Source organism: Oncorhynchus kisutch, linkage group LG15 (genome assembly GCF_002021735.2).
Source record: "Oncorhynchus kisutch isolate 150728-3 linkage group LG15, Okis_V2, whole genome shotgun sequence".
Classification (NCBI taxonomy): Eukaryota; Metazoa; Chordata; class Actinopteri; order Salmoniformes; family Salmonidae; genus Oncorhynchus; species Oncorhynchus kisutch.
Window position 1 is genome coordinate 91,255,855 of NC_034188.2, and position 27,470 is coordinate 91,283,324.

At 45.0% G+C, this 27,470-nt stretch overlaps 1 protein-coding gene across 1 annotated transcript in view; it reads left to right on the forward strand.

The window, feature by feature from the left end:
• Positions 1 to 5,918: 5,918 nt before the first annotated feature.
• The window catches only part of prcp (prolylcarboxypeptidase (angiotensinase C)), a 41,004-nt gene continuing 19,452 nt past the window's right edge, over positions 5,919 to 27,470 (forward strand). The window contains exons 1-6 of the mRNA XM_031791302.1: positions 5,919 to 6,306; positions 13,319 to 13,459; positions 13,837 to 13,938; positions 14,085 to 14,266; positions 14,847 to 15,004; positions 16,275 to 16,444. Coding sequence (XP_031647162.1) covers positions 6,121 to 6,306; positions 13,319 to 13,459; positions 13,837 to 13,938; positions 14,085 to 14,266; positions 14,847 to 15,004; positions 16,275 to 16,444 — 939 coding nt within the window. The 5' untranslated portion in view covers positions 5,919 to 6,120. The remainder of the gene's footprint in view (positions 6,307 to 13,318; positions 13,460 to 13,836; positions 13,939 to 14,084; positions 14,267 to 14,846; positions 15,005 to 16,274; positions 16,445 to 27,470) is intronic.

Sequence of the window (27,470 nt, forward strand, 5' to 3'; positions counted from 1 at the left end):
CTTCTGTCTGGCCACTCAACTATAAAGGCCTGATTGGTAGAGTGCTGCAGAGATGGTTGTCCTTCTGTAATTTTCTCCCATCTCCACAGATTTATTCTGGAGCTCTGTTAGAGTGACCATCAGGTTCTTGGTCACGATTGCTCAGTTTGGTGGTTCCGAATTTCTTCCATTTAAGAATGATGGAGGCCACTGTTTTCTTGGGGACCTTCAATGGTGCAGAAATTTTTTGCTACCCATTTTTTGGTACCCGTCCCCAGATCTGTGCCTCAACACAATCCTGTCTCAGAGCTCTATGGACAATTCCTTCGACCTCACGGCTTGGTTTTTGCTCTGACATACACTTATAAACGGTGGGACCTTATATAGACAGGTGTGTGCCTTTCCAAATCATGTCCAATCAATTAAATTTACCACAGGTGGACTCCAATCAAGTAGTAGAAACATCTTCTGATCAATGGAAACAGGATTCACCTGAGCTCAATTTTTAGTCTCAGAGCAAAGGGTCTGAATACTTAAGTAAATAAGATATCTCTTTTTTTCATTTTTTTTATACATTTGCAAACATTTCTAAAAACCTGTTTCCACTTTGTTATTAAGGGGTATTGTCTGTAGATTGATGATGATTTAAAATTTTATTTTTTATTTTTTTAGAATAAGTCTGTAACGTAACAAAATGTGGGAAAAGTCAAGGGGTCTGAATACTTTCTGAAGGCCCTGTATAGGTAGGGATAACGTAACTAGGCAACAGGATAGATAATAAACAGTAACAGCAGTCAAAAGAGTTTTAGTGCAAAACGGGTCAATGTAGATAGTCCGGGTAGCTATTGGTTAGCTATTTAGCAGTCTTTTAACTTGGGGGTTAGAAGCTCTTCAGCTGGTCCTGTTGGTTCCAGACTTGGTGCATCGGTACTGTTTGCCGTGTGGTAGCAGAGAGAACAGTCTATGACTTGGGTGGGTCGAGTCATTGACAATTTTTTTAGGGACTTCCTCTGACACCGCCTGGTATAGTGGTCCAATGTAGATAGTCCGGGTAGCTATTGGTTAGCTATTTATCCCCACGTTATTGTGATTCTCCTAGTGTTTGAAAATCACATTTGTCTTTTTTTTTTTTAAATGTTTCAACTTTTGACAATGTCATCAGGTAGAACTTTTTGTACTTTTTTATATATTTTCACTCAAAACGTAGAAATCTGCAGTTTTTCACTATGTAGACACTGGTCATGAATAGACCTTCAGATACACAGAGATCAAACCCCATAATGACCTGTCATTGATTTAGGGAGGGAGGGAGGGAGAGAGAGATTTATCAGTCTTATGGCTTGGGGGGGAAGAAGCTCTTCAGCATCCTGTTGGTTCCAGACTTGGTGCATCGGTACCGCTTGCCGTGCGGTAGCACAGAGAACAGTCTATGACTTGGGTGACTGGAGTCTTTGACCATTGTTAGGGCCTTCCTCTGACACCGCCTGGTATAGAGGTCCTGGATGGCAGGGTGACCCGGTGATGTACCCTCTGTACCGCCTGGTATAGAGGTCCTGGATGGCAGGGTGCCCCGGTGATGTACCCTCTGTAGCGCCTGCCAGATCTCTGACCTCCCTGTCTCATCATTGTTGGTGATCTGGCCTAGGGCTGTGGCAGTCACAAAATTTCATCAGCCATGATTGTCAACCAAATAACTGTCTTTCTCACTGTAATTGACCATTAATTAACACATTTTTCATCTCCTGGCTTCCACACATAGTCTACAAGTCAAATCAAAATCAAATCAAATCAAATCTACCTGACATGATGACTCCTTGCTGTCCCCAGTCCACCTGGCCGTGCTGCTGCTCCAGTTTCAACTGTTCTGCCTGTGATTATTATTATTCGACCATGCTGGTCATTTATGAACATTTGAACATCTTGGCCATGCTCTGTTATAATCTCCACCCGGCACAGCCAGAAGAGGACTGGCCACCCCTCATAGCCTGGTTCCTCTCTAGGTTTCTTCCTAGGTTTTGGCCTTTCTATGGAGTTTTTCCTAGCCACCGTGCTTCTACACCTGCATTGCTTGCTGTTTGGGGTTTTAGGCTGGGTTTCTGTACAGCACTTTGAGATATCAGCTGATGTACGAAGGGCTTTATAAATACATTAGATTTGATTTATTGTAGGTTCATCAGGTACCCCACACGCAGGCCTTTATAGCGCCGTCTCCCCCTCCTTCAAGTGTCAGGGATTTTTCTGCGGTGGCTCATTTCTGCTGAAGTTTGTAATAGCGTTTTAAAGGAAACTGAACCTGGCCCATAGACTGTTTTCAGGGTGAGAGGCCATCTAACGTCAAGTTGTAAAATAGTGAATTGCAAGTTTAATGTCGATTTAATTTTTTTTATTTTTTTTTATTTTTTTATAGTTGAATAATGATGTTCATTTCATGATTTGTAATTTATTCTCAAATAGAAATAACATCAGCAAGGTATCAGGAAATGTTATTTGTGTGAATGCTGTACTTCAACTGATACACCTGGTGCAGAATGTTTCATAAAATAATAATAATAATAGTTGAATGACTCCTCCACTTGAAAATCATGCTGGTTCTATACTGTAGCGACCCGCACAGACAGCTGTGTGTTATGTGTTAGGCTAGTAGGTGGTTGTGTTGTACTTACCAGTACCCTGTGTTCGCGGGGTCCGACACATGCCAATCAACCTGCTATCTGTCAATCACGGGAATGCCTGGAATGTTCTGATACCATCCTGGCAGGTTGGCGGAGTGGCGTGGAGGGGGGTTGGGCAGAGGGGTGGAGCATTGGAAGTTAAGACCAGGTTTAGCCTTTGTTCTCTTGTGAAGGCCAGACATAAGAGAGAGAAGGTCACGGTTGGCTTGTGGTTGGCTTGTGGGGTATCTTTTATTGATTTGGCGTGAGCTACAGCCAAACAGTAGCCTGTGTAAAGTTGGGTTAATAAACCGTCAATAGTTCCTTTATGATCTAGTCAGGTCATTACAATACATCATATTTCTATCTGCAGCAGAATGACTGTATATATGAACGGGAGCATTTGAGAAGGTCTTGCCTACCAAATGCACTGCGTATAACCAAATGAGTTACAGCATTTATAACGATCGTAAATTGACATGTTAACATGGTGTGTAATCACTAATCTAAACAGACAGTTTTTTTGTTTTTTTTTGACAAATTCAGGTTGGTCCCTCCCCGTTTCGGTTTGTTTGCTTCTGTTTAAGAAACGTTTTGCAACAGAATATGGGTGATGAATACACCGAAGGTGACATCTGTTATTTTATACCGCAATGGTGTCAACACACAGCATCTATATTTTCGCAACTCGTGATGAATGGCTACATTGTAACTGAGAACCTTTCCAACATATACCAACTGTTACTTTGTAATCTTTGCCCAGTCTGTCCATAAATGAGAACCTTTCCACCATATACCAACTGTTACTTTGTAATCTTTGCCCAGTCTGTCCATAAATGAGAACCTTTCCACCATATACCAACTGTTACTTTGTAATTTTTGCCCAGTCTGTCCATAAATGAGAACCTTTCCAACATATACCAACTGTTACTTTGTAATCTTTACCCAGTCTGTCCATAAATGAGAACCTTTCCAACATATACCAACTGTTACTTTGTAATCTTTACCCAGTCTGTCCATAGATTAACTAGCATCATGGCACAGTCTTCTCACATGATAGCTTCATTTTATTCGAATTTTTAAAATATATTTTATATATATATTTTTTAAAATAAGTTATTTTTATTACCAATGTATACATACAATAAATACGTAAATAGACACTGATAACATCTGCTACGGGGTAGAACAAATGACAGATTATACAAAGACCTTAAAAGGAACACACATATTGATTGTTTTCACAGTTTTGTGATTAGAAGAATGTAGAATGGTCTTAATGTCTTAATGTACTGCTCCAATTCCTTATAGAAAAGACGGAAGAGTGTTTTTTTTAAATGAGTGAATTTACATGTATTTTTCCATTAGCACAATTTAGATTTATGAGGTAAAATATTTTAAAACCGAGCAACATATTCTCCCATAAAAAAACAAAAGTCATCAAGAATATTAACAATTATAAAACTGTGAATATCTTTCCATAATTGTTTTACATGTAGACAATGTAGACAATGCCAAAATAAATAAACTGTTTCTGGCTGCTCAACACAAAGTACAATCAATGTTAATGTCTTTTTGGAGTTTCTTCGGGTAATGGTTCGCAGGGTAATACTTATGGATCATTCTGAAAGAGACCCTCTTTGACCTTGTTAACAAGCAGGTGTCTGTGTGTGTAGCGGGTGTGAAACGGCTAGCTTATTTAGCGGTGCGAGCTAAATAGCGTTTCAATCGGTGACGTCACTCTCTCTGAGACCTTGAAGTAGTAGTTCCCCTTGCTCTGCAAGGGCCGTGGCTTTTGTGGAGCGATGGGTAACGGTGCTTCGAGGGGTGACTGTTGTTGATGTGTGCAGAGGGTCCCTGGTTCGCGCCCGGGTATGGGGCGAGGGGACGGTCTAAAGTTATACTGTTACATGTGGTAATAACCAGACTTTTCCCCCAACAGATATTAGTGACCAATGTATTCCAGTAAGTTGTGACATAAGGAATGGATATAATCTCCCTTTGTATTAAAGCACGTATAGATCTGTTGTTCTGAGGGAGCAGGGAGAAACATATTTTCCCTATTGGAGAGTTAACTGGATTAAGGAGGGTAGGTCAAGAAGGTGAGGTCTGGTTACACTCTAGGAGGGTAGGTCAACAAGGTGAGGTCTGGTTACACTCTAGGAGGGTAGGTCAACAAGGTGAGGTCTGGTTACACTCTAGGAGGGCAGGTCAACAAGGTGAGGTCTGGTTACACCTCTAAATAACATGATAGATCCAGATGGATTAGCATTAGAGACTATGGAGAACCCTCTAGGAGGGCAGGTCAACAAGGTGAGGTCTGGTTACACTCTAGGAGGGTAGGTCAACAAGGTGAGGTCTGGTTACACTCTAGGAGGGTAGGTCAACAAGGTGAGGTCTGGTTACACTCTAGGAGGGCAGGTCAACAAGGTGAGGTCTGGTTACACCTCTAAATAACATGATAGATCCAGATGGATTAGCATTAGAGACTATGGAGAACCCTCTAGGAGGGCAGGTCAACAAGGTGAGGTCTGGTTACACTCTAGGAGGGTAGGTCAACAAGGTGAGGTCTGGTTACACCTCTAAATAACATGAGTTCCAGATGGAATAGCATCAAAAACTATGGCCAACTCTCTAGGTGTTACAGGGATATTGTAACAAGTTAAAAAGTCCTCATTATTGAGAAACAATCCTTCTACATTAAACAGTTGACTCACCAGCAGGATATGATTATTGAACCAGTTCGTAAAAATGTAAGTGGGGAAAAAACATGTTTATATAACAACGACCACGCTATGAATACTTGCCTATGAAAAGCAAATCATTTTGCAGGAATCTTATCAATGTTACATGATAGCTTCATTGTTCATCAATTTGCGACAAGCACGACATCAGAGTTTCTAAACCCAGAAGCGTAACATCGCGAGATTTATGAGAACGCTTGTGAAACAGACCATGCTGGTGTTTGTGGTTTGAGAGGTCAATGAGAGAAGTGAAACAATTCGTCCTTAGTTGTTAATTTTCTCCTAATCTAAAGGCACAACTTACATTCGAGACAATTTCTTAAGTCGTTGAACATGTTATTACTCCAACCTCGTGAAAGTGACACACTGACACGTTTTCATTTTCGTTAAAAAAACAAATTTATATCGAAGGAGTGCCTTTGCACATGCGCCTTTGCACATGCGCAGTTCATCGGGATACGAACGTCAGACGCGATGACGTCCTTTTACACATGAGCATCGCCTAAAAGCCTTATAAGGGATTTCTATTGGAGAAACAGTTTTAGCCTCTCTTCATACTGTACTGTCTTTGCACTTTTGATTTGCTGACTGGTAACTTGACTTCCTCTTAGTGAAACATCAACAAATGTTAACTAGGTTCCTCCTTCCTACTCACAGCTGCATCATGCGACTGCAGCCCACACAGATCACTTTATATAGACTGTTCAGACAGGTTTTTCTGTAGAATCGTCCTGGCCACTGCAGATATGAGGTCTGGAGGATTCGTTTCGGTATCCAGACCGGTCATAACGTCCATCGTTCTCATCTTATCGCTCTATTGTTTTCATGTGTTTGCGCTCAAGTCGCAACTTTTGACGAGGCATGGCGGGGTTACAGATCTCAATGCTCAGGACACCGTCATCAACTATGAAACATGCTATTTTGACCAGAAGGTACGTTTCTTTTCGCTATAATAATATCATAAAGTTATTGACGGCTGTCATGATGTCTGTCAACAATCACCGTCTAGACAAGGAACGAGACTAATCAGCTTTGTAGATTATCAGGACATTCAAGCTATAGTCTAAACAAACACACACTGCATGTTTAGTTTATCTGACAGATATGTTAAGAGCTTTAACACTTTAACAAGTTTTAGTAATGTTATAACGGTTGAGTTGATGCATTTATTTACCTGTGCAACAATTTGTTCAGTTATGTAGCTATGTTTTTTGTAATGATTATTTAGCCCAATTTAAAATGTCTAGATTTTATAGTTATTTTTAGAGAATATATTATCTCATTCCACTATGGCCTTTGTCCACCAAGACATTGAAATTTAAATAGCATTGTTTATATTGATGCTTGAAATTTTAATAGCATTGTTTATATTGATGCTTGTCGCCTAATTTACTATTGACCGTAGTTTTTATTTGTTTGTGGTGAACAGAAAACTGCTTCGCTGGCTTTCCTGTGAGGATTTCCTTAATTCTCTGTGTACTTTAAATCACTTCTAAACTGTTTGGGTATTGTGTCTGCAGACAATCAGCGTATCCGCTCTGCTTCCTGGTAGGACGGGAAAGCCATCAATACACTGGGCTGTTTTCCTGCCAACACAACTCAAACCCTGCTGGCATCCTGCCCAGAGGAACTGCAGTGTACTGCCATAAAAGTGAATTTAAAGTAGGCTACTATAGACTAAAGAACATCAAAGATCCTGGAGGTTACAGCTTTCCCCCAAAATCGCATGTGCTAAAGTTATAGGTAGAGTGTAGAGGTGGCAGGGTAGCCTAGTGGTTAGAGTGTAGAGGGGGCAGGGTAGCCTAGTGGTTAGAGTGTAGAGGAGGCAGGGTAGCCTAGTGGTTAGAGTGTAGAGGAGGCAGGGTAGCCTAGTGGTTAGAGTGTAGAGGAGGCAGGGTAGCCTAGTGGTTAGAGTGTAGAGGAGGCAGGGTAGCCTAGTGGTTAGAGTGTAGAGGAGGCAGGGTAGCCTAGTGGTTAGAGTGTAGAGGAGGCAGGGTAGCCTAGTGGTTAGAGTGTAGAGGAGGCAGGGTAGCCTAGTGGTTAGAGTGTAGAGGAGGCAGGGTAGCCTAGTGGTTAGAGTGTAGAGGAGGCAGGGTAGCCTAGTGGTTAGAGTGTAGAGGAGGCAGGGTAGCCTAGTGGTTAGAGTGTAGAGGAGGCAGGGTAGCCTAGTGGTTAGAGTGTAGAGGAGGCAGGGTAGCCTAGTGGTTAGAGTGTAGAGGAGGCAGGGTAGCCTAGTGGTTAGAGTGTAGAGGAGGCAGGGTAGCCTAGTGGTTAGAGTGTAGAGGAGGCAGGGTAGCCTAGTGGTTAGAGTGTAGAGGAGGCAGGGTAGCCTAGTGGTTAGAGTGTTGGATTAGTGACCGGAAGGTTGCAAGATCGAATCCCTATAGCTGACAAGGTACAAATCTGTCGTTCTGCCCCTGAACAAGGCAGTTAACTCACTGTTCCTAGGGCATCATTGTAAATAAGAATTTGTTCTTAATGAACTGACTTGCCTAGTTAAATAAAGATCTAAAAATGATTTGAACTCTACATATCCACCTTGTTAGGTTGTCCATTATAGCTGTGGCTAGATAGCATTTTCATCTGTTTTGTTGATCGTTGTGATTCATGCGAGTTGAAATGCTTTCTTGTAACTCGTAATCTCAGAATTGCAACAAACGTGTCATGAAGCATTACAAATGAAATCAAGCTTTATTTATACAGCACATTTCAGACATTGAATGAAACGGAATGTGCTTCACAGGAAAACATGAATAAAAAAACTATTAAAATAAAAACTGAAATATTTACTACACACAACAAACATAAGATAAAAAACAATCACAAATCTGAAAAACTAAAAAGATACCCAAGGAAAAGCAAAGTTAAAAAGGTGTGTTTTAAGATCTCTTTTAAATATGTCCACAGTTCCCCCCCCCCCCCCCCCCCCCCCCAGGTTCTCTGGCAGGCTGTTCCAGAGACTGGGGGCATAGTAGCTAAAGGCTGGGGGCATAGTAGCTAAAGGCTGGGGGCATAGTAACTAGAGACTGGGGGCATAGTAACTAAAGGCTGGGGGTATAGTAACTAAAGGCTGGGGGCATAGTAACTAAAGGCTGGGGGCATAGTAACTAAAGGCTGGGGGCATAGTAACTAAAGACTGGGGGCATAGTAACTAGAGGCTGGGGGCATACATCCTCTAGAGGCTGGGGGCATACATCCTCTAGAGGCTGGGGGCATACATCCTCTAGAGGCTGGGGGCATACATCCTCTAGAGGCTGGGGGCATACATCCTCTAGAGGCTGGGGGCATACATCCTCTAGAGGCTGGGGGCATACATCCTCTAGAGGCTGGGGGCATACATCCTCTAGAGGCTGGGGGCATACATCCTCTAGAGGCTGGGGGCATACATCCTCTAGAGGCTGGGGGCATACATCCTCTAGAGGCTGGGTTCATACATCCTCTAGAGGCTGGGGGCATACATCCTCTAGAGGCTGGGGGCATAGTAACTAGAGGCTGGGGGCATAGTAACTAGAGGCTGGGGGCATAGTAACTAGAGGCTGGGGATGCAAACTTGACAATATCACAAGGACTTACAGGCAGTGCTTTACGAACAATGACAAAACATTTAGACAAAAGGAGGCTGGCTGGTCTGAAGGGAATCAAGTGATCTAGCAGTTATCCAGGAAATCCCTTTGGCTTCTCTCTTCTCCTGGAACAAATGGATGAATGAACGGAGTCCTGTTTTTAGCATCACTTGTGAACTGTACGATAACTACTGTCCTTTACCATGAGTACAGCAGTAGAGTCTGTCCTTTACCATGAGTACAGCAGTAGAGTCTGTCCTTTACCATGAGTACAGCAGTAGAGTCTGTCCTTTACCATGAGTACAGCAGTAGAGGCTGTCCTTTACCATGAGTACAGCAGTAGAGGCTGTCCTTTACCATGAGTACAGCAGTAGAGGCTGTCCTTTACCATGAGTACAGCAGTAGAGGCTGTCCTTTACCATGAGTACAGCAGTAGAGGCTGTCCTTTACCATGAGTACAGCAGTAGAGGCTGCTCAGGGGAGTGACCTTTACCATGAGTACAGCAGTAGAGGCTGTCCTTTACCATGAGTACAGCAGTAGAGGCTGCTCAGGGGAGTGACGACTCACGATAACGGCTGGAACGGAGCGAATGGAATGGATTCAAAAACCATGTGTTTAATGTATTTGATACCCTTCCACTGATTCCGCTCCAGCCATTACTACCAGCCCGTCCTCCCCAGTTAAGGTGCCACCAACCTCCCGTAGACTACAGAGTGTGTATGTTCTTCAGTTGTTTCCTACATTGGCTTTGAGTCATTTTTTTTTTGCTATTTATTTTCATACTATAACATTTAGTTGTAAGTAATGTTTACCTCACTGCTTTTCAGAAGCTACAGATTTTTCAGCATTTGACTTGACACTGAATGTTTCAACAGATGGCACCTAATGAGTTTCCTGTAACTAAATGCTACCAGCATCAACCACTAGGTGGCAGTATTAGGTTTGGTAGGAAGACATGGACATCGAAGCTATGAAGGTTTCAGTTCCCCTATGAAACCATAGCCATATTATGAAACCATAGCCATACTATGAAACCATAGCCACATTATGAAACCATAGCCACATTATAAAACCACACTATGAAACCATAGCCACATTATAAAACCACACTATGAAACCATAGCCACATTATAAAACCATAGCCATACTATGAAACCATAGCCACATTATAAAACCATAGCCATACTATGAAACCATAGCCACATTATAAAACCATAGCCATACTATGAAACCATAGCCACATTATGAAACCATAGCCACATTATAAAACCACACTATGAAACCATAGCCACATTATGAAACCATAGCCACATTATAAAACCACACTATGAAACCATAGCCACATTATGAAACCATAGCCACATTATAAAACCATAGCCACATTATAAAACCATACTATGAAACCATAGCCACATTATGAAACCATAGCCATACTATGAAACCATAGCCACATTATGAAACCATAGCCATACTATGAAACCATAGCCACATTATAAAACCATAGCCATACTATGAAACCATAAGCACAAACACAGGGGAAGTCTCCAGTCCAGATTGTCTTAACACTGAGTTAGAACCACTCGGCCAGAAGATCAGGTTATAGATTTTCAATCTATTTCTTAGAGTACCTTCTTGAGTGATATAAAACATATTTTTGGATCATCTAACAGAAGGGGAATTAATATGTAATTGACTTATTACAGAGAATATACTATTTACATATGAAATTGACAAATCATTTTGAGTCTGGATTGTAAATGTGGTTTTCCTGACACACTAGCCAAGCTGTGGAGAGGCTCCAGGAGTGGATGAATGAACACATTCAGGCCTGAAATCTTTTCCCTGTCATTGGCTCATAAAATTGGTGAATCCTTTTGTAGGCACTGGGAAAAGAGAGAGAGAGAGAGCACAACAAAAACATTCTTTATCAAGTGTTGGGTGGGTTTCAAGTAGGGGACAACTCGTCTGTGGCCACACAGCGATGGCATTAGGCTGGAGAGAAGGATGAGTCCCAAATAGTGTAGTGGACTGTATAGGGTTCGATTTGGGAGGCAGATGTGCTAGTGGAACTAATGTGGCATCCCTGGAACTGTCTCTCTCTGGGTTTTAATACAAATTGAGGCTAATTATCCTAGCGTCCTGCATTGGGGTTGTCACCGACTCACTGCACAGTACAAAGTAGTGTATGGCAGAAGGCCAGGGCCACAATGATCACACCCTATCGCAGGGACACATTGGAGGGACAGAGAGGTCACCCTCTGGAGAAGGTGCTACTGTACCTTCTCTCACACTGGAACCTTTACAGGGTGTCTGTCAGAGGGGAACATGAACCTTTACAGGGTGTCTGTCAGAGGGGAACATGAACCTTTACAGGGTGTCTGTCAGAGGGGAACATGAACCTTTACAGGGTGTCTGTCAGAGGGGAACATGAACCTTTACAGGGTGTCTGTCAGAGGGGAACATGAACCTTTACAGGGTGTCTGTCAGAGGGGAACATGAACCTTTACAGGGTGTCTGTCAGAGGGGAACATGAACCTTTACAGGGTGTCTGTCAGAGGGGAACATGAACCTTTACAGGGTGTCTGTCAGAGGGGAACATGAACCTTTACAGGGTGTCTGTCAGAGGGGAACATGAACCTTTACAGGGTGTCTGTCAGAGGGGAACATGAACCTTTACAGGGTGTCTGTCAGAGGGGAACAAGAACCTTAACAGGGTGTCTGTCAGAGGGGAACATGAACCTTTACAATGTGCCTGTCAGAGAGGAAATGGAACCGTTGGTCAGAGAGGATGACCGTTGTTCAGAGAGGAAATGGAACCGTTGGTCAGAGAGGATGACCGTTGGTCAGAGAGGACATGGAACCGTTGGTCCGAGAGGATGACCATTGGTCAGAGAGGAAATGGAACCGTTGGTCAGAGAGGATGACCGTTGGTCAGAGAGGACATGGAACCGTTGGTCAGAGAGGATGACCGTTGGTCAGAGAGGACATGGAACCGTTGGTCAGAGAGGATGACCGTTGGTCAGAGAGGACATGGGACCGTTGGTCAGAGAGGACATGGAACCGTTGGTCAGAGAGGATGACCGTTGGTCAGAGAGGATTGACAGACTGTTGAATCCCAGTTCCATTCCTCCGGACGTCAGGGACACATTTTAACTGGCTCCATTTAGAGTTCATTTCAGAGACCTTGAAATGAATTCGTAATACATTGATTAAATTTCTTCTCTTGAGCCTTCATCTCATCTCAAGCTAAATGTGAATGTCTTAGAGACTAGGTGTCATGCTGGTATATTTTACTCGGGAGACAGGCGCAGGAATGCGTAATAGGGATCTTTATTTTACCCAAAGTACGGCATGTCGTGTGAAGGCACAGGGATGAAGACCAGACAAACATGTAACAAAACCACAGGGTTGAAACCCAAAACAAAAGAGTACCTCAAATAAATAAGCACAACTATTATCGCACGGGTCGAGACCCGTAATCCTCTGCGCAATCCACAGTGGCACGAAAGCCCAAAACACACAGCACAGGTACTCGCACGCACCACCGGACATAGTTACAATAATGGACAGTCCAATGGAAACTACAGGGCACCACTTATACAAGCACTAATCCGTGGGAATAGGGGACAGGTGTGTGTAATGAAAGTTCCCGGAGGGATCCGTGACTAATACCCCCAGGATCACAGGAACGCAGCGCGGGTCGATCAGGACCCGATGCAGCTGCCGAAGTTGCGTCGTCGTGGAGACGGGCCATTCCCGCTGTCTCCCTCAGTGGTCGATTATTCTGTCACGTCAGTATAAATGATTCGGGAGACAGGCGCAGGAATGCGTAATAGGATTTTTTTTATTGCTCCCCCAAAAAAAGGCACGGGGACGAAGACCCAACAAAAAGGCACGGGGACGAAGACCCAACAAAAAGGCACGGGGACGAAGACCCAACAAAAAGGCACGGGGACGAAGACCCAACAAAAAGGCACGGGGACGAAGACCCAACAAAAAGGCACGGGGACGAAGACCCAACAAAAAGGCACGGGGACGAAGACCCAACAAAAAGGCACGGGGACGAAGACCCAACAAAAAGGCACGGGGACGAAGACCCAACAAAAAGGCACGGGGACGAAGACCCAACAAACGCATAACAAAACACAGGGTAGAAACCCAAACATAAGAGTGAGGTGCACCTCGAAAAAGCACAAGCACACAATGAGTAACACACGGGACGAGACCCGTAATCATCTGCGCAATAGGTGCCAGGTGTGCGTGATGAACGTTCCGGAGGGATCCGTGACACTAGGTTGGGTTTAAAGTAGCAGCGTGTCATATTTTAGCCATCCTCTTGATTTCTTCATGTTTCTCTGATGTATGTCTCTGTCCTTACAGATCGATCACTTTGGCTTCCTGGAGGATGGCACCTTTAAGCAGAGATACCTGGTTAATAATGAACACTGGGATCAGAAGGGAGGGCCTATCTTGTTCTACACCGGCAATGAAGGAGACATTACCTGGTTCTGCAATAACACTGTAATACTTACCCTTCTCTGTTCTGTATTCATCTTCTCTGTTCTGTATTCATCTTCTCTGTTCTGTGTTCATCTTCTCTGTTCTGTATTCATCTTCTCTGTTCTGTAATGTATTCATCTTCTCTGTTCTGTGTTCATCTTCTCTGTTCTGTATTCATCTTCTCTGTTCTGTAATGTATTAATCTTCTCTGTAATGTATTAATCTTCTCTGTTCTGTATTCATCTTCTCTGTTCTGTATTCATCTTCTCTGTTCTGTAATGTATTCATCTTCTCTGTTCTGTAATGTATTCATCTTCTCTGTTCTGTAATGTATTCATCTACCCAGCATGCCTTGCATCATTTGTTAGAATATTTTGCCTTGTACTTTCTGTCTGTAGGGTTTCATGTGGGACGTTGCAGAGGATCTGGGAGCCATGTTGGTGTTTGCAGAGCACCGTTACTATGGAGAATCCCTGCCGTTTGGACAAGACTCTTACAGTGTAAATGAACCGTTATGCTTTTACACACACACACACACACACACACACACACACACACACGGTATATAACATTTTAAATATGACGTGTTGGTTTACTACACGTGTAGAAACAACGTTCGTTAAACATGCTTTGTCTTCACAAACAGGACACCAAGCACCTGAATTACCTGACGTCGGAGCAGGCGCTAGCTGACTTCTCTGTGCTGATCAGAGAACTGAAGAGGAAGGTGCTTGGAGCTCAGGAAAGTCCTGTGATCGCCATCGGAGGGTCCTACGGAGGGATGCTCTCTGCCTGGTTGAGAATGAAATACCCTAATGTTGTTGTTGGGTAAGAGATACTGTGTACAGGTCTTCATGGGGCCCTATTTTGATATTTTTATATAGTGAACTACTTTTGACCAGGGCTCATAGGGCTGTGGTCAAAAGTAGTCTGCTTTATAGGGAATAGGGTGTTATTTGACCTGAGGAACATCTCAGACCGAAACGTCACTATTACAAGGTAAGGAGCTATAAGGAGTTTTAAACTGTTCAGGCCTCTTTTTGTATTTTTTAAGAGATAAATACCCCCTAAATGTAGCTGTAAAGTGCAGAAATGTATTTTAGTGTCTGTGTGGTTAACAATGCATTCTAACTGTCTCTCTGTGTGGTTAATACTGTGTTCTAACGGTCTCTCTGTGTGGTTAACAATGCATTCTGTCTCTCTGTGTGGTTAACAATGCATTCTGTCTCTCTGTGTGGTTAACAATGCATTCTAACTGTCTCTCTGTGTGGTTAACAATGCATTCTAACTGTCTCTCTGTGTGGTTAACAATGCATTCTAACTGTCTCTCTGTGTGGTTAATACTGTGTTCTAACTGTCTCTCTGTGTGGTTAATACTGTGTTCTAACTGTCTCTCTGTGTACTCCAGAGCTCTGGCTGCCTCTGCTCCCATATGGCAGTTCCCTGACATGGTTCCATGTGGAGATTTCTATAAGATAGTCACCCAGGACTTCGCCAGGAGTGGACTGAACTGTGACTCTAACATCAGGAGGTCCTGGAAGGCCATCGACAACATCACAGCAACTGGTAGGATGAATTAGCCTGTCTGAATGACAATGTCATAGCAACTGGTAGGATGAATTAGCCTGTCTGAATGACAACATCACAGCAACTGGTAGGATGAATTAGCCTGTCTGAATGACAACATCACAGCAACTGGTAGGATGAATTAGCCTGTCTGAATGACAATATCACAGAAACTGGTAGGACGAATTAGCCTGTCTGAATGACAACATCACAGCAACCGGTAGGATGAATTAGCCTGTCTTTGAATGACAACATCACAGCAACTGGTAGGATGAATTAGCCTGTCTTTGAATGACAACATCACAGCAACTGGTAGGATGAATTAGCCTGTCTTTGAATGACAACATCACAGCAACTGGTAGGATGAATTAGCCTGTCTTTGAATGACAACATCATAGCAATTGGTAGGATGAATTAGCCTGTCTGAAGGACAACATCACAGCAACTGGTAGGATGAATTAGCCTGTCTGAATGACATCATCACAGCAACTGGTAGGATGAATTAGCCTGTCTGAATGAAAACATCACAGCAACCGGTAGGATGAATTAGCCTGTCTGAATGACAACGTCACAGCAACTGGTAGGATGAATTAGCCTGTCTGAATGAAAACATCACAGCAACCGGTAGGATGAATTAGCCTGTCTGAATGACAACGTCACAGCAACTGGTAGGATGAATTAGCCTGTCTGAATGACAATATCACAGCAACTGGTAGGATGAATTAGCCTGTCTGAATGACAATATCACAGCAACTGGTAGGATGAATTAGCCGTCTGAATGACAACATCACAGCAAGTGGTAGGATGAATTAGCCTGCCTGAATGACAACATCACAGCAACTGGTAGGATGAATTAGCCTGTCTGAATGACAACATCACAGCAACTGGTAGGATGAATTAGCCTGTCTTTGAATGACAACATCACAGCAACCGGTAGGATGAATTAGCCTGTCTGAATTACAACATCACAGCAACTGTTAGGATGAATTAGCCTGTCTGAATGACAACATCACAGCAAGTGGTAGGATGAATTAGCCTGTCTGAAGGACAACATCACAATAACTGGTAGGATGAATGAGCCTGTCTTTGAACATCACAGCAACCGGTAGGATGAATTAGCCTGTCTTTGAACATCACAGCAACCGGTAGGATGAATTAGCCTGTCTCAATGACAACGTCACAGCAACTGGTAGGATGAATTAGCCTTTTTTTCAAAGCTAGTTTAAAGCCTAGTTAACTCATGAGGACCATTTTCCTCATCTCTGTGCAGATGACGGCCTCCAATGGCTGTCCGGGGAGTTTAGCTTATGTTCCCCACTCAAGAAGACAGACTTGGACGATTTTAAGGCCTGGCTCCAAGAGACCTGGGTGAATCTGGCCATGGTTGACTATCCTTACGAAGCTAACTTCCTCCAACCTCTCCCACGCTGGCCAATACAGGTACACATATATATATATATATATATATATATCTTTAATAATAATGTATTAAATTGTATTACACAAGTAGAATAAGAAATCTCCTAGTATTTTACATAGTAGCCCAATTGTTAATAATTTAATAGTTCATATTTAGCTGCCACATCCTCTCTGTCTCTGCTTCCTTTAGCTGCTCTGCCATATCCTCTCTGTCTCTACTTCCTTTAGCTGCCACATCCTCTCTCTCTACTTCCTTTAGCTGCCACATCCTCTCTGTCTCTACTTCCTTTAGCTGCCACATCCTCTCTGTCTCTACTTCCTTTAGCTGCCACAGCCTCTCTGTCTCTGCTTCCTTTAGCTGCCACATCCTCTCTGTCTCTACGTCCTTTAGCTGCTCTGCCACATCCTCTGTCTCTACTTCCTTTAGCTGCTCTGCCACATCCTCTGTCTCTACTTCCTTTAGCTGCTCTGCCACATCCTCTGTCTCTACTTCCTTTAGCTGCCACATCCTCTCTGTCTCTACTTCCTATAGCTGCCACATCCTCTCTGTCTCTACTTCCTTTAGCTGCTCTGCCACATCCTCTCTGTCTCTACTTCCTTTAGCTGCTCTGCCACATCCTCTCTGTCTCTACTTCCTTTAGCTGCCACATCCTCTCTGTCTCTACTTCCTTTAGCTGCTCTGCCACATCCTCTCTGTCTCTACTTCCTTTAGCTGCTCTGCCACATCCTCTCTGTCTCTACTTCCTTTAGCTGCCACATCCTCTCTGTCTCTACTTCCTTTAGCTGCTCTGCCACATCCTCTCTCTCTACTTCCTTTAGCTGCCACAGCCTCTCTGTCTCTACTTCCTTTAGCTGCCCTGCCACATCCTCTCTGTCTCTACTTCCTTTAGCTGCCCTGCCACATCCTCTCTCTCTACTTCCTTTAGCTGCCACAGCCTCTCTGTCTCTACTTCCTTTAGCTGCCCTGCCACATCCTCTCTCTCTACTTCCTTTAGCTGTCACATCCTCTCTGTCTCTACTTCCTTTAGCTGCCACATCCTCTCTGTCTCTACTTCCTTTAGCTGCCACATCCTCTCTGTCTCTACTTCCTTTAGCTGCCACATCCTCTCTGTCTCTACTTCCTTTAGCTGCCACATCCTCTCTGTCTCTGCTTCCTTTAGCTGCTCTGCCATATCCTCTCTGTCTCTACTTCCTTTAGCTGCCACATCCTCTCTGTCTCTGCTTCCTTTAGCTGCTCTGCCATATCCTCTCTGTCTCTACTTCCTTTAGCTGCCACATCCTCTCTGTCTCTACTTCCTTTAGCTGCTCTGCCACATCCTCTCTGTCTCTACTTCCTTTAGCTGCTCTGCCACATCCTCTGTCTCTACTTCCTTTAGCTGCTCTGCCACATCCTCTCTGTCTCTACTTCCTTTAGCTGCTCTGCCACATCCTCTCTGTCTCTACTTCCTTTAGCTGCTCTGCCACATCCTCTCTGTCTCTACTTCCTTTAGCTGCCACATCCTCTCTGTCTCTACTTCCTTTAGCTGCCACATCCTCTCTGTCTCTGCTTCCTCCAGCTGCTCTGCCACATCCTCTCTGTCTCTACTTCCTTTAGCTGCTCTGCCACATCCTCTCTCTACTTCCTTTAGCTGCCACAGCCTCTCTGTCTCTACTTCCTTTAGCTGCCCTGCCACATCCTCTCTGTCTCTACTTCCTTTAGCTGCCCTGCCACATCCTCTCTCTCTACTTCCTTTAGCTGCCACATCCTCTCTGTCTCTACTTCCTTTAGCTGCCACATCCTCTCTGTCTCTACTTCCTTTAGCTGCCACATCCTCTCTCTCTACTTCCTTTAGCTGCCACATCCTCTCTCTCTACTTCCTTTAGCTGCCACATCCTCTCTCTCTACTTCCTTTAGCTGCCACATCCTCTCTGTCTCTACTTCCTTTAGCTGCCACATCCTCTCTGTCTCTGCTTCCTTTAGCTGCTCTGCCATATCCTCTCTGTCTCTACTTCCTTTAGCTGCCACATCCTCTCTGTCTCTACTTCCTTTAGCTGCCACATCCTCTCTGTCTCTACTTCCTTTAGCTGCCACAGCCTCTCTGTCTCTACTTCCTTTAGCTGCCACAGCCTCTCTGTCTCTACTTCCTTTAGCTGCCCTGCCACATCCTCTCTCTCTACTTCCTTTAGCTGCCACATCCTCTCTGTCTCTACTTCCTTTAGCTGCCACATCCTCTCTGTCTCTACTTCCTTTAGCTGCCACATCCTCTCTGTCTCTACTTCCTTTAGCTGCCACATCCTCTCTGTCTCTGCTTCCTTTAGCTGCTCTGCCATATCCTCTCTCTCTACTTCCTTTAGCTGCCACATCCTCTCTGTCTCTACTTCCTTTAGCTGCCACATCCTCTCTGTCTCTACTTCCTTTAGCTGCCACATCCTCTCTGTCTCTACTTCCTTTAGCTGCCACATCCTCTCTGTCTCTACTTCCTTTAGCTGCTCTGCCATATCCTCTCTGTCTCTACGTCCTTTAGCTGCTCTGCCACATCCTCTCTGTCTCTACTTCCTTTAGCTGCCACATCCTCTCTGTCTCTACTTCCTTTAGCTGCCACATCCTCTCTGTCTCTACTTCCTTTAGCTGCCACATCCTCTCTGTCTCTACTTCCTTTAGCTGCTCTGCCATATCCTCTCTGTCTCTACTTCCTTTAGCTGCTCTGCCATATCCTCTCTGTCTCTACTTCCTTTAGCTGCCACATCTTCTCTGTCTCTACTTCCTTTAGCTGCTCTGCCACATCCTCTCTGTCTCTACTTCCTTTAGCTGCTCTGCCACATCCTCTGTCTCTACTTCCTTTAGCTGCTCTGCCACATCCTCTCTGTCTCTACTTCCTTTAGCTGCTCTGCCACATCCTCTCTGTCTCTACTTCCTTTAGCTGCTCTGCCACATCCTCTCTGTCTCTACTTCCTTTAGCTGCTCTGCCACATCCTCTCTGTCTCTACTTCCTTTAGCTGCCACATCCTCTCTGTCTCTACTTCCTTTAGCTGCCACATCCTCTCTGTCTCTGCTTCCTCCAGCTGCTCTGCCACATCCTCTCTCTCTACTTCCTTTAGCTGCTCTGCCACATCCTCTCTCTACTTCCTTTAGCTGCCACAGCCTCTCTGTCTCTACTTCCTTTAGCTGCCCTGCCACATCCTCTCTGTCTCTACTTCCTTTAGCTGCCCTGCCACATCCTCTCTGTCTCTACTTCCTTTAGCTGCCCTGCCACATCCTCTCTCTCTACTTCCTTTAGCTGCCACATCCTCTCTGTCTCTACTTCCTTTAGCTGCCACATCCTCTCTCTCTACTTCCTTTAGCTGCCACATCCTCTCTCTCTACTTCCTTTAGCTGCCACATCCTCTCTCTCTACTTCCTTTAGCTGCCACATCCTCTCTCTCTACTTCCTTTAGCTGCCACATCCTCTCTGTCTCTACTTCCTTTAGCTGCCACATCCTCTGTCTCTACTTCCTTTAGCTGCCACATCCTCTCTGTCTCTACTTCCTTTAGCTGCCACATCCTCTCTGTCTCTACTTCCTTTAGCTGCCACATCCTCTCTGTCTCTACTTCCTTTAGCTGCCCTGCCACATCCTCTCTCTCTACTTCCTTTAGCTGCCACATCCTCTCTGTCTCTACTTCCTTTAGCTGCCACATCCTCTCTGTCTCTGCTTCCTTTAGCTGCTCTGCCATATCCTCTCTGTCTCTACTTCCTTTAGCTGCCAAATCCTCTCTGTCTCTACTTCCTTTAGCTGCCACATCCTCTCTGTCTCTACTTCCTTTAGCTGCCACATCCTCTCTGTCTCTACTTCCTTTAGCTGCCACATCCTCTCTGTCTCTACTTCCTTTAGCTGCCACATCCTCTCTGTCTCTACTTCCTTTAGCTGCTCTGCCATATCCTCTCTGTCTCTACGTCCTTTAGCTGCTCTGCCACATCCTCTCTGTCTCTACTTCCTTTAGCTGCCACATCCTCTCTGTCTCTACTTCCTTTAGCTGCCACATCCTCTCTGTCTCTACTTCCTTTAGCTGCTCTGCCACATCCTCTCTGTCTCTACTTCCTTTAGCTGCTCTGCCATATCCTCTCTGTCTCTACTTCCTTTAGCTGCTCTGCCATATCCTCTCTGTCTCTACTTCCTTTAGCTGCCACATCCTCTCTGTCTCTACTTCCTTTAGCTGCTCTGCCACATCCTCTCTGTCTCTACTTCCTTTAGCTGCCACATCCTCTCTGTCTCTTCTTCTCTCATGGAGTAGTAGGTGTCAGTAGGTGTCGTCTTTTTTTTCTTTTCTTATTATTTTGTTTATTACAACTGTCAATTAACTGCATTAATATTCATAGTAAATTTACATTTCATAATGGTTAAGACCCAAATGTTACCCCGTTTCCTATGTAGTGCACTACTTTTGACCAGACCGGGTTTGACAGTAGTGCACTACCTTTGACCAGACTGGGTCATGGTGCCTTTTGGGACTTGTTCGTTACTTGTTCGTTTCTTCTTCTTGTGTGGTTGTGAGGATTGTGAGGTGTCTCTTCACTTTTGTATATTATCTACTTCACTTGCTTTGGCAACATTAACATGTTTTTCCCAAGCCAATAAAGCCCCTGGGAGGGAGAGGGAGAGGGAGAGGGAGAGGGAGAGGGAGAGGGAGAGGGAGAGGGAGAGGGAGGGAGAATTTTACACAGTAGGCCTCAGAAGTGCATCTGTGGCGTTTTCTTCTCCACTAAACCCTGTTTGTCTGACATGGCAACAGTACTATGTACCAGCAATATGTACCAGTACTATGTAACAGTACTATGTAACAGTACTATGTAACAGTACTATGTAGCAGTACTATGTAACAGTACTATGTAACAGTACTATGTAACAGCACTATGTAGCAGTACTATGTAACAGTACTATGTAACAGTACTATGTAGCAGTACTATGTAACAGCACTATGTAGCAGTACTATGTAACAGCACTATGTAACAGCACTATGTAGCAGTACTATGTAGCAGTACTATGTAACAGTACTATGTAACAGTACTATGTAGCAGTACTATGTAGCAGCACTATGTAGCAGCACTATGTAACAGTACTCTGTAACAGTACTCTGTAACAGTACTCTGTAACAGTACTCTGTAACAGTACTCTGTAACAGTACTATGTACCCATAATATGTACCCACACAATGTACCAGTATTATGTACCAGTACCATGTACCGACAATATATACCAGTACAATGTACCAGTACTATGTACCGGCAATATGCACCAGTGCTATATACCAGTAATATGTACCGGTACTATGTACCAGTACTGTGTGCATGTACTGTGTGTCAGTACTATGTTACAGTACTATGCTACAGTAATATGTACCGGTACTATGTACCGGTATTATGTACCAGTACCATGTACCAGTGCTATGTACTGAGTTATAGATCTGTCATTCTCATTGAAAGCCCGTTTAAGAAGCAGTAGATCTGTTTCTATGCTTCCTGTTTTTAAATGTTGTTTTTTGCCTCTTTTACTTCAAACAGCTGGATGTATCATATTTTTGATTTTTGATTATGAAATATATAAATTATTTGACCATATGTTCCCGGCCCCCTGCTCATCCACTCAAGAAAACATGTAGGGTGTTATAGAAGGCTGAAGGACTCAGTGATCCCTGGCTGTTATAGAAGGCTGAAGGACTCAGTGATCCCTGGACTATAGAGGCTGTTATAGAAGGCTGAAGGACTCAGTGATCCCTGGCTGTTATAGAAGGCTGAAGGACTCGGTGATCCCTGGCTGTTATAGAAGGCTGAAGGACTCAGTGATCCCTGGCTGTTATAGAAGGCTGAAGGACTCAGTGATCCCTGGCTGTTATAGAAGGCTGAAGGACTCAGTGATCCCTGGACTATAGAGGCTGTTATAGAAGGCTGAAGGACTCAGTGATCCTGGACTGTAGAGGCTGTTATAGAAGGCTGAAGGACTCAGTGATCCCTGGCTGTTATAGAAGGCTGAAGGACTCAGTGATCCCTGGCTGTTATAGAAGGCTGAAGGACTCAGTGATCCCTGGCTGTTATAGAAGGCTGAAGGACTCAGTGATCCCTGGACTATAGAGGCTGTTATAGAAGGCTGAAGGACTCAGTGATCCCTGAACTGTAGAGGCTGTTATAGAAGGCTGAAGGACTCAGTGATCCCTGGCTGTTATAGAAGGCTGAAGGACTCAGTGATCCCTGGACTGTAGAGGCTGTTATAGAAGGCTGAAGGACTCAGTGATCCCTGGACTATAGAGGCTGTTATAGAAGGCTGAAGGACTCAGTGATCCCTGGCTGTTATAGAAGGCTGAAGGACTCAGTGATCCCTGGACTGTAGAGGCTGTTATAGAAGGCTGAAGGACTCAGTGATCCCTGGACTGTAGAGGCTGTTATAGAAGGCTGAAGGACTCAGTGATCCCTGGACTGTAGAGGCTGTTATAGAAGGCTGAAGGACTCAGTGATCCCTGGACTATAGAGGCTGTTATAGAAGGCTGAAGGACTCAGTGATCCCTGGCTGTTATAGAAGGCTGAAGGACTCAGTGATCCCTGGCTGTTATAGAAGGCTGAAGGACTCAGTGATCCCTGGCTGTTATAGAAGGCTGAAGGACTCAGTGATCCCTGGACTGTAGAGGCTGTTATAGAAGGCTGAAGGACTCAGTGATCCCTGGCTGTTATAGAAGGCTGAAGGACTCAGTGATCCCTGGACTATAGAGGCTGTTATAGAAGGCTGAAGGACTCAGTGATCCCTGGCTGTTATAGAAGGCTGAAGGACTCAGTGATCCCTGGCTGTTATAGAAGGCTGAAGGACTCAGTGATCCCTGGCTGTTATAGAAGGCTGAAGGACTCAGTGATCCCTGGACTGTAGAGGCTGTTATAGAAGGCTGAAGGACTCAGTGATCCCTGGCTGTTATAGAAGGCTGAAGGACTCAGTGATCCCTGGACTATAGAGGCTGTTATAGAAGGCTGAAGGACTCAGTGATCCCTGGCTGTTATAGAAGGCTGAAGGACTCAGTGATCCCTGGCTGTTATAGAAGGCTGAAGGACTCAGTGATCCCTGGACTGTAGAGGCTGTTATAGAAGGCTGAAGGACTCAGTGATCCCTGGACTGTAGAGGCTGTTATAGAAGGCTGAAGGACTCAGTGATCCCTGGACTATAGAGGCTGTTATAGAAGGCTGAAGGACTCAGTGATCCCTGGACTATAGAGGCTGTTATAGAAGGCTGAAGGACTCAGTGATCCCTGGACTATAGAGGCTGTTATAGAAGGCTGAAGGACTCAGTGATCCCTGGACTATAGAGGCTGTTATAGAAGGCTGAAGGACTCAGTGATCCCTGGACTATAGAGGCTATTATAGAAGGCTGAAGGACTCAGTGATCCCTGGACTATAGAGGCTGTTATAGAAGGCTGAAGGACTCAGTGATCCCTGGACTATAGAGGCTGTTATAGAAGGCTGAAGGACTCAGTGATCCCTGGACTATAGAGGCTGTTATAGAAGGCTGAAGGACTCAGTGATCCCTGGACTATAGAGGCTGTTATAGAAGGCTGAAGGACTCAGTGATCCCTGGCTGTTATAGAAGGCTGAAGGACTCAGTGATCCCTGGCTGTTATAGAAGGCTGAAGGACTCAGTGATCCCTGGACTGTAGAGGCTGTTATAGAAGGCTGAAGGACTCAGTGATCCCTGGACTGTAGAGGCTGTTATAGAAGGCTGAAGGACTCAGTGATCCCTGGCTGTTATAGAAGGCTGAAGGACTCAGTGATCCCTGGCTGTTATAGAAGGCTGAAGGACTCAGTGATCCCTGGCTGTTATAGAAGGCTGAAGGACTCAGTGATCCCTGGCTGTTATAGAAGGCTGAAGGACTCAGTGATCCCTGGACTATAGAGGCTGTTATAGAAGGCTGAAGGACTCAGTGATCCCTGGACTATAGAGGCTGTTATAGAAGGCTGAAGGACTCAGTGATCCCTGGACTATAGAGGCTGTTATAGAAGGCTGAAGGACTCAGTGATCCCTGGACTATAGAGGCTGTTATAGAAGGCTGAAGGACTCAGTGATCCCTGGACTGTAGAGGCTGTTATAGAAGGCTGAAGGACTCAGTGATCCCTGGACTGTAGAGGCTGTTATAGAAGGCTGAAGGACTCAGTGATCCCTGGACTATAGAGGCTGTTATAGAAGGCTGAAGGACTCAGTGATCCCTGGACTGTAGAGGCTGTTATAGAAGGCTGAAGGACTCAGTGATCCCTGGACTATAGAGGCTGTTATAGAAGGCTGAAGGACTCAGTGATCCCTGGACTGTAGAGGCTGTTATAGAAGGCTGAAGGACTCAGTGATCCCTGGACTGTAGAGGCTGTTATAGAAGGCTGAAGGACTCAGTGATCCCTGGACTGTAGAGGCTGTTATAGAAGGCTGAAGGACTCAGTGATCCCTGGACTATAGAGGCTGTTATAGAAGGCTGAAGGACTCAGTGATCCCTGGACTGTAGAGGCTGTTATAGAAGGCTGAAGGACTCAGTGATCCCTGGCTGTTATAGAAGGCTGAAGGACTCAGTGATCCCTGGACTATAGAGGCTGTTATAGAAGGCTGAAGGACTCAGTGATCCCTGGACTATAGAGGCTGTTATAGAAGGCTGAAGGACTCAGTGATCCCTGGACTATAGAGGCTGTTATAGAAGGCTGAAGGACTCAGTGATCCCTGGACTATAGAGGCTGTTATAGAAGGCTGAAGGACTCAGTGATCCCTGGCTGTTATAGAAGGCTGAAGGACTCAGTGATCCCTGGCTGTTATAGAAGGCTGAAGGACTCAGTGATCCCTGGCTGTTATAGAAGGCTGAAGGACTCAGTGATCCCTGGACTATAGAGGCTGTTATAGAAGGCTGAAGGACTCAGTGATCCCTGGACTGTAGAGGCTGTTATAGAAGGCTGAAGGACTCAGTGATCCCTGGACTATAGAGGCTGTTATAGAAGGCTGAAGGACTCAGTGATCCCTGGCTGTTATAGAAGGCTGAAGGACTCAGTGATCCCTGGACTATAGAGGCTGTTATAGAAGGCTGAAGGACTCAGTGATCCCTGGCTGTTATAGAAGGCTGAAGGACTCAGTGATCCCTGGACTATAGAGGCTGTTATAGAAGGCTGAAGGACTCAGTGATCCCTGGACTATAGAGGCTGTTATAGAAGGCTGAAGGACTCAGTGATCCCTGGACTATAGAGGCTGTTATAGAAGGCTGAAGGACTCAGTGATCCCTGGACTGTAGAGGCTGTTATAGAAGGCTGAAGGACTCAGTGATCCCTGGACTATAGAGGCTGTTATAGAAGGCTGAAGGACTCAGTGATCCCTGGACTATAGAGGCTGTTATAGAAGGCTGAAGGACTCAGTGATCCCTGGACTGTAGAGGCTGTTATAGAAGGCTGAAGGACTCAGTGATCCCTGGACTGTAGAGGCTGTTATAGAAGGCTGAAGGACTCAGTGATCCCTGGACTATAGAGGCTGTTATAGAAGGCTGAAGGACTCAGTGATCCCTGGCTGTTATAGAAGGCTGAAGGACTCAGTGATCCCTGGACTATAGAGGCTGTTATAGAAGGCTGAAGGACTCAGTGATCCCTGGACTATAGAGGCTGTTATAGAAGGCTGAAGGACTCAGTGATCCCTGGACTATAGAGGCTGTTATAGAAGGCTGAATGACTCAGTGATCCCTGGACTATAGAGGCTGTTATAGAAGGCTGAAGGACTCAGTGATCCCTGGACTGTAGAGGCTGTTATAGAAGGCTGAAGGACTCAGTGATCCCTGGACTGTAGAGGCTGTTATAGAAGGCTGAAGGACTCAGTGATCCCTGGACTGTAGAGGCTGTTATAGAAGGCTGAAGGACTCAGTGATCCCTGGACTATAGAGGCTGTTATAGAAGGCTGAAGGACTCAGTGATCCCTGGCTGTTATAGAAGGCTGAAGGACTCAGTGATCCCTGGCTGTTATAGAAGGCTGAAGGACTCAGTGATCCCTGGCTGTTATAGAAGGCTGAAGGACTCAGTGATCCCTGGACTGTAGAGGCTGTTATAGAAGGCTGAAGGACTCAGTGATCCCTGGCTGTTATAGAAGGCTGAAGGACTCAGTGATCCCTGGACTATAGAGGCTGTTATAGAAGGCTGAAGGACTCAGTGATCCCTGGCTGTTATAGAAGGCTGAAGGACTCAGTGATCCCTGGCTGTTATAGAAGGCTGAAGGACTCAGTGATCCCTGGCTGTTATAGAAGGCTGAAGGACTCAGTGATCCCTGGACTGTAGAGGCTGTTATAGAAGGCTGAAGGACTCAGTGATCCCTGGCTGTTATAGAAGGCTGAAGGACTCAGTGATCCCTGGACTATAGAGGCTGTTATAGAAGGCTGAAGGACTCAGTGATCCCTGGCTGTTATAGAAGGCTGAAGGACTCAGTGATCCCTGGCTGTTATAGAAGGCTGAAGGACTCAGTGATCCCTGGACTGTAGAGGCTGTTATAGAAGGCTGAAGGACTCAGTGATCCCTGGACTGTAGAGGCTGTTATAGAAGGCTGAAGGACTCAGTGATCCCTGGCTGTTATAGAAGGCTGAAGGACTCAGTGATCCCTGGCTGTTATAGAAGGCTGAAGGACTCAGTGATCCCTGGCTGTTATAGAAGGCTGAAGGACTCAGTGATCCCTGGACTATAGAGGCTGTTATAGAAGGCTGAAGGACTCAGTGATCCCTGGACTATAGAGGCTGTTATAGAAGGCTGAAGGACTCAGTGATCCCTGGACTATAGAGGCTGTTATAGAAGGCTGAAGGACTCAGTGATCCCTGGACTATAGAGGCTGTTATAGAAGGCTGAAGGACTCAGTGATCCCTGGACTGTAGAGGCTGTTATAGAAGGCTGAAGGACTCAGTGATCCCTGGACTGTAGAGGCTGTTATAGAAGGCTGAAGGACTCAGTGATCCCTGGACTATAGAGGCTGTTATAGAAGGCTGAAGGACTCAGTGATCCCTGGACTGTAGAGGCTGTTATAGAAGGCTGAAGGACTCAGTGATCCCTGGACTATAGAGGCTGTT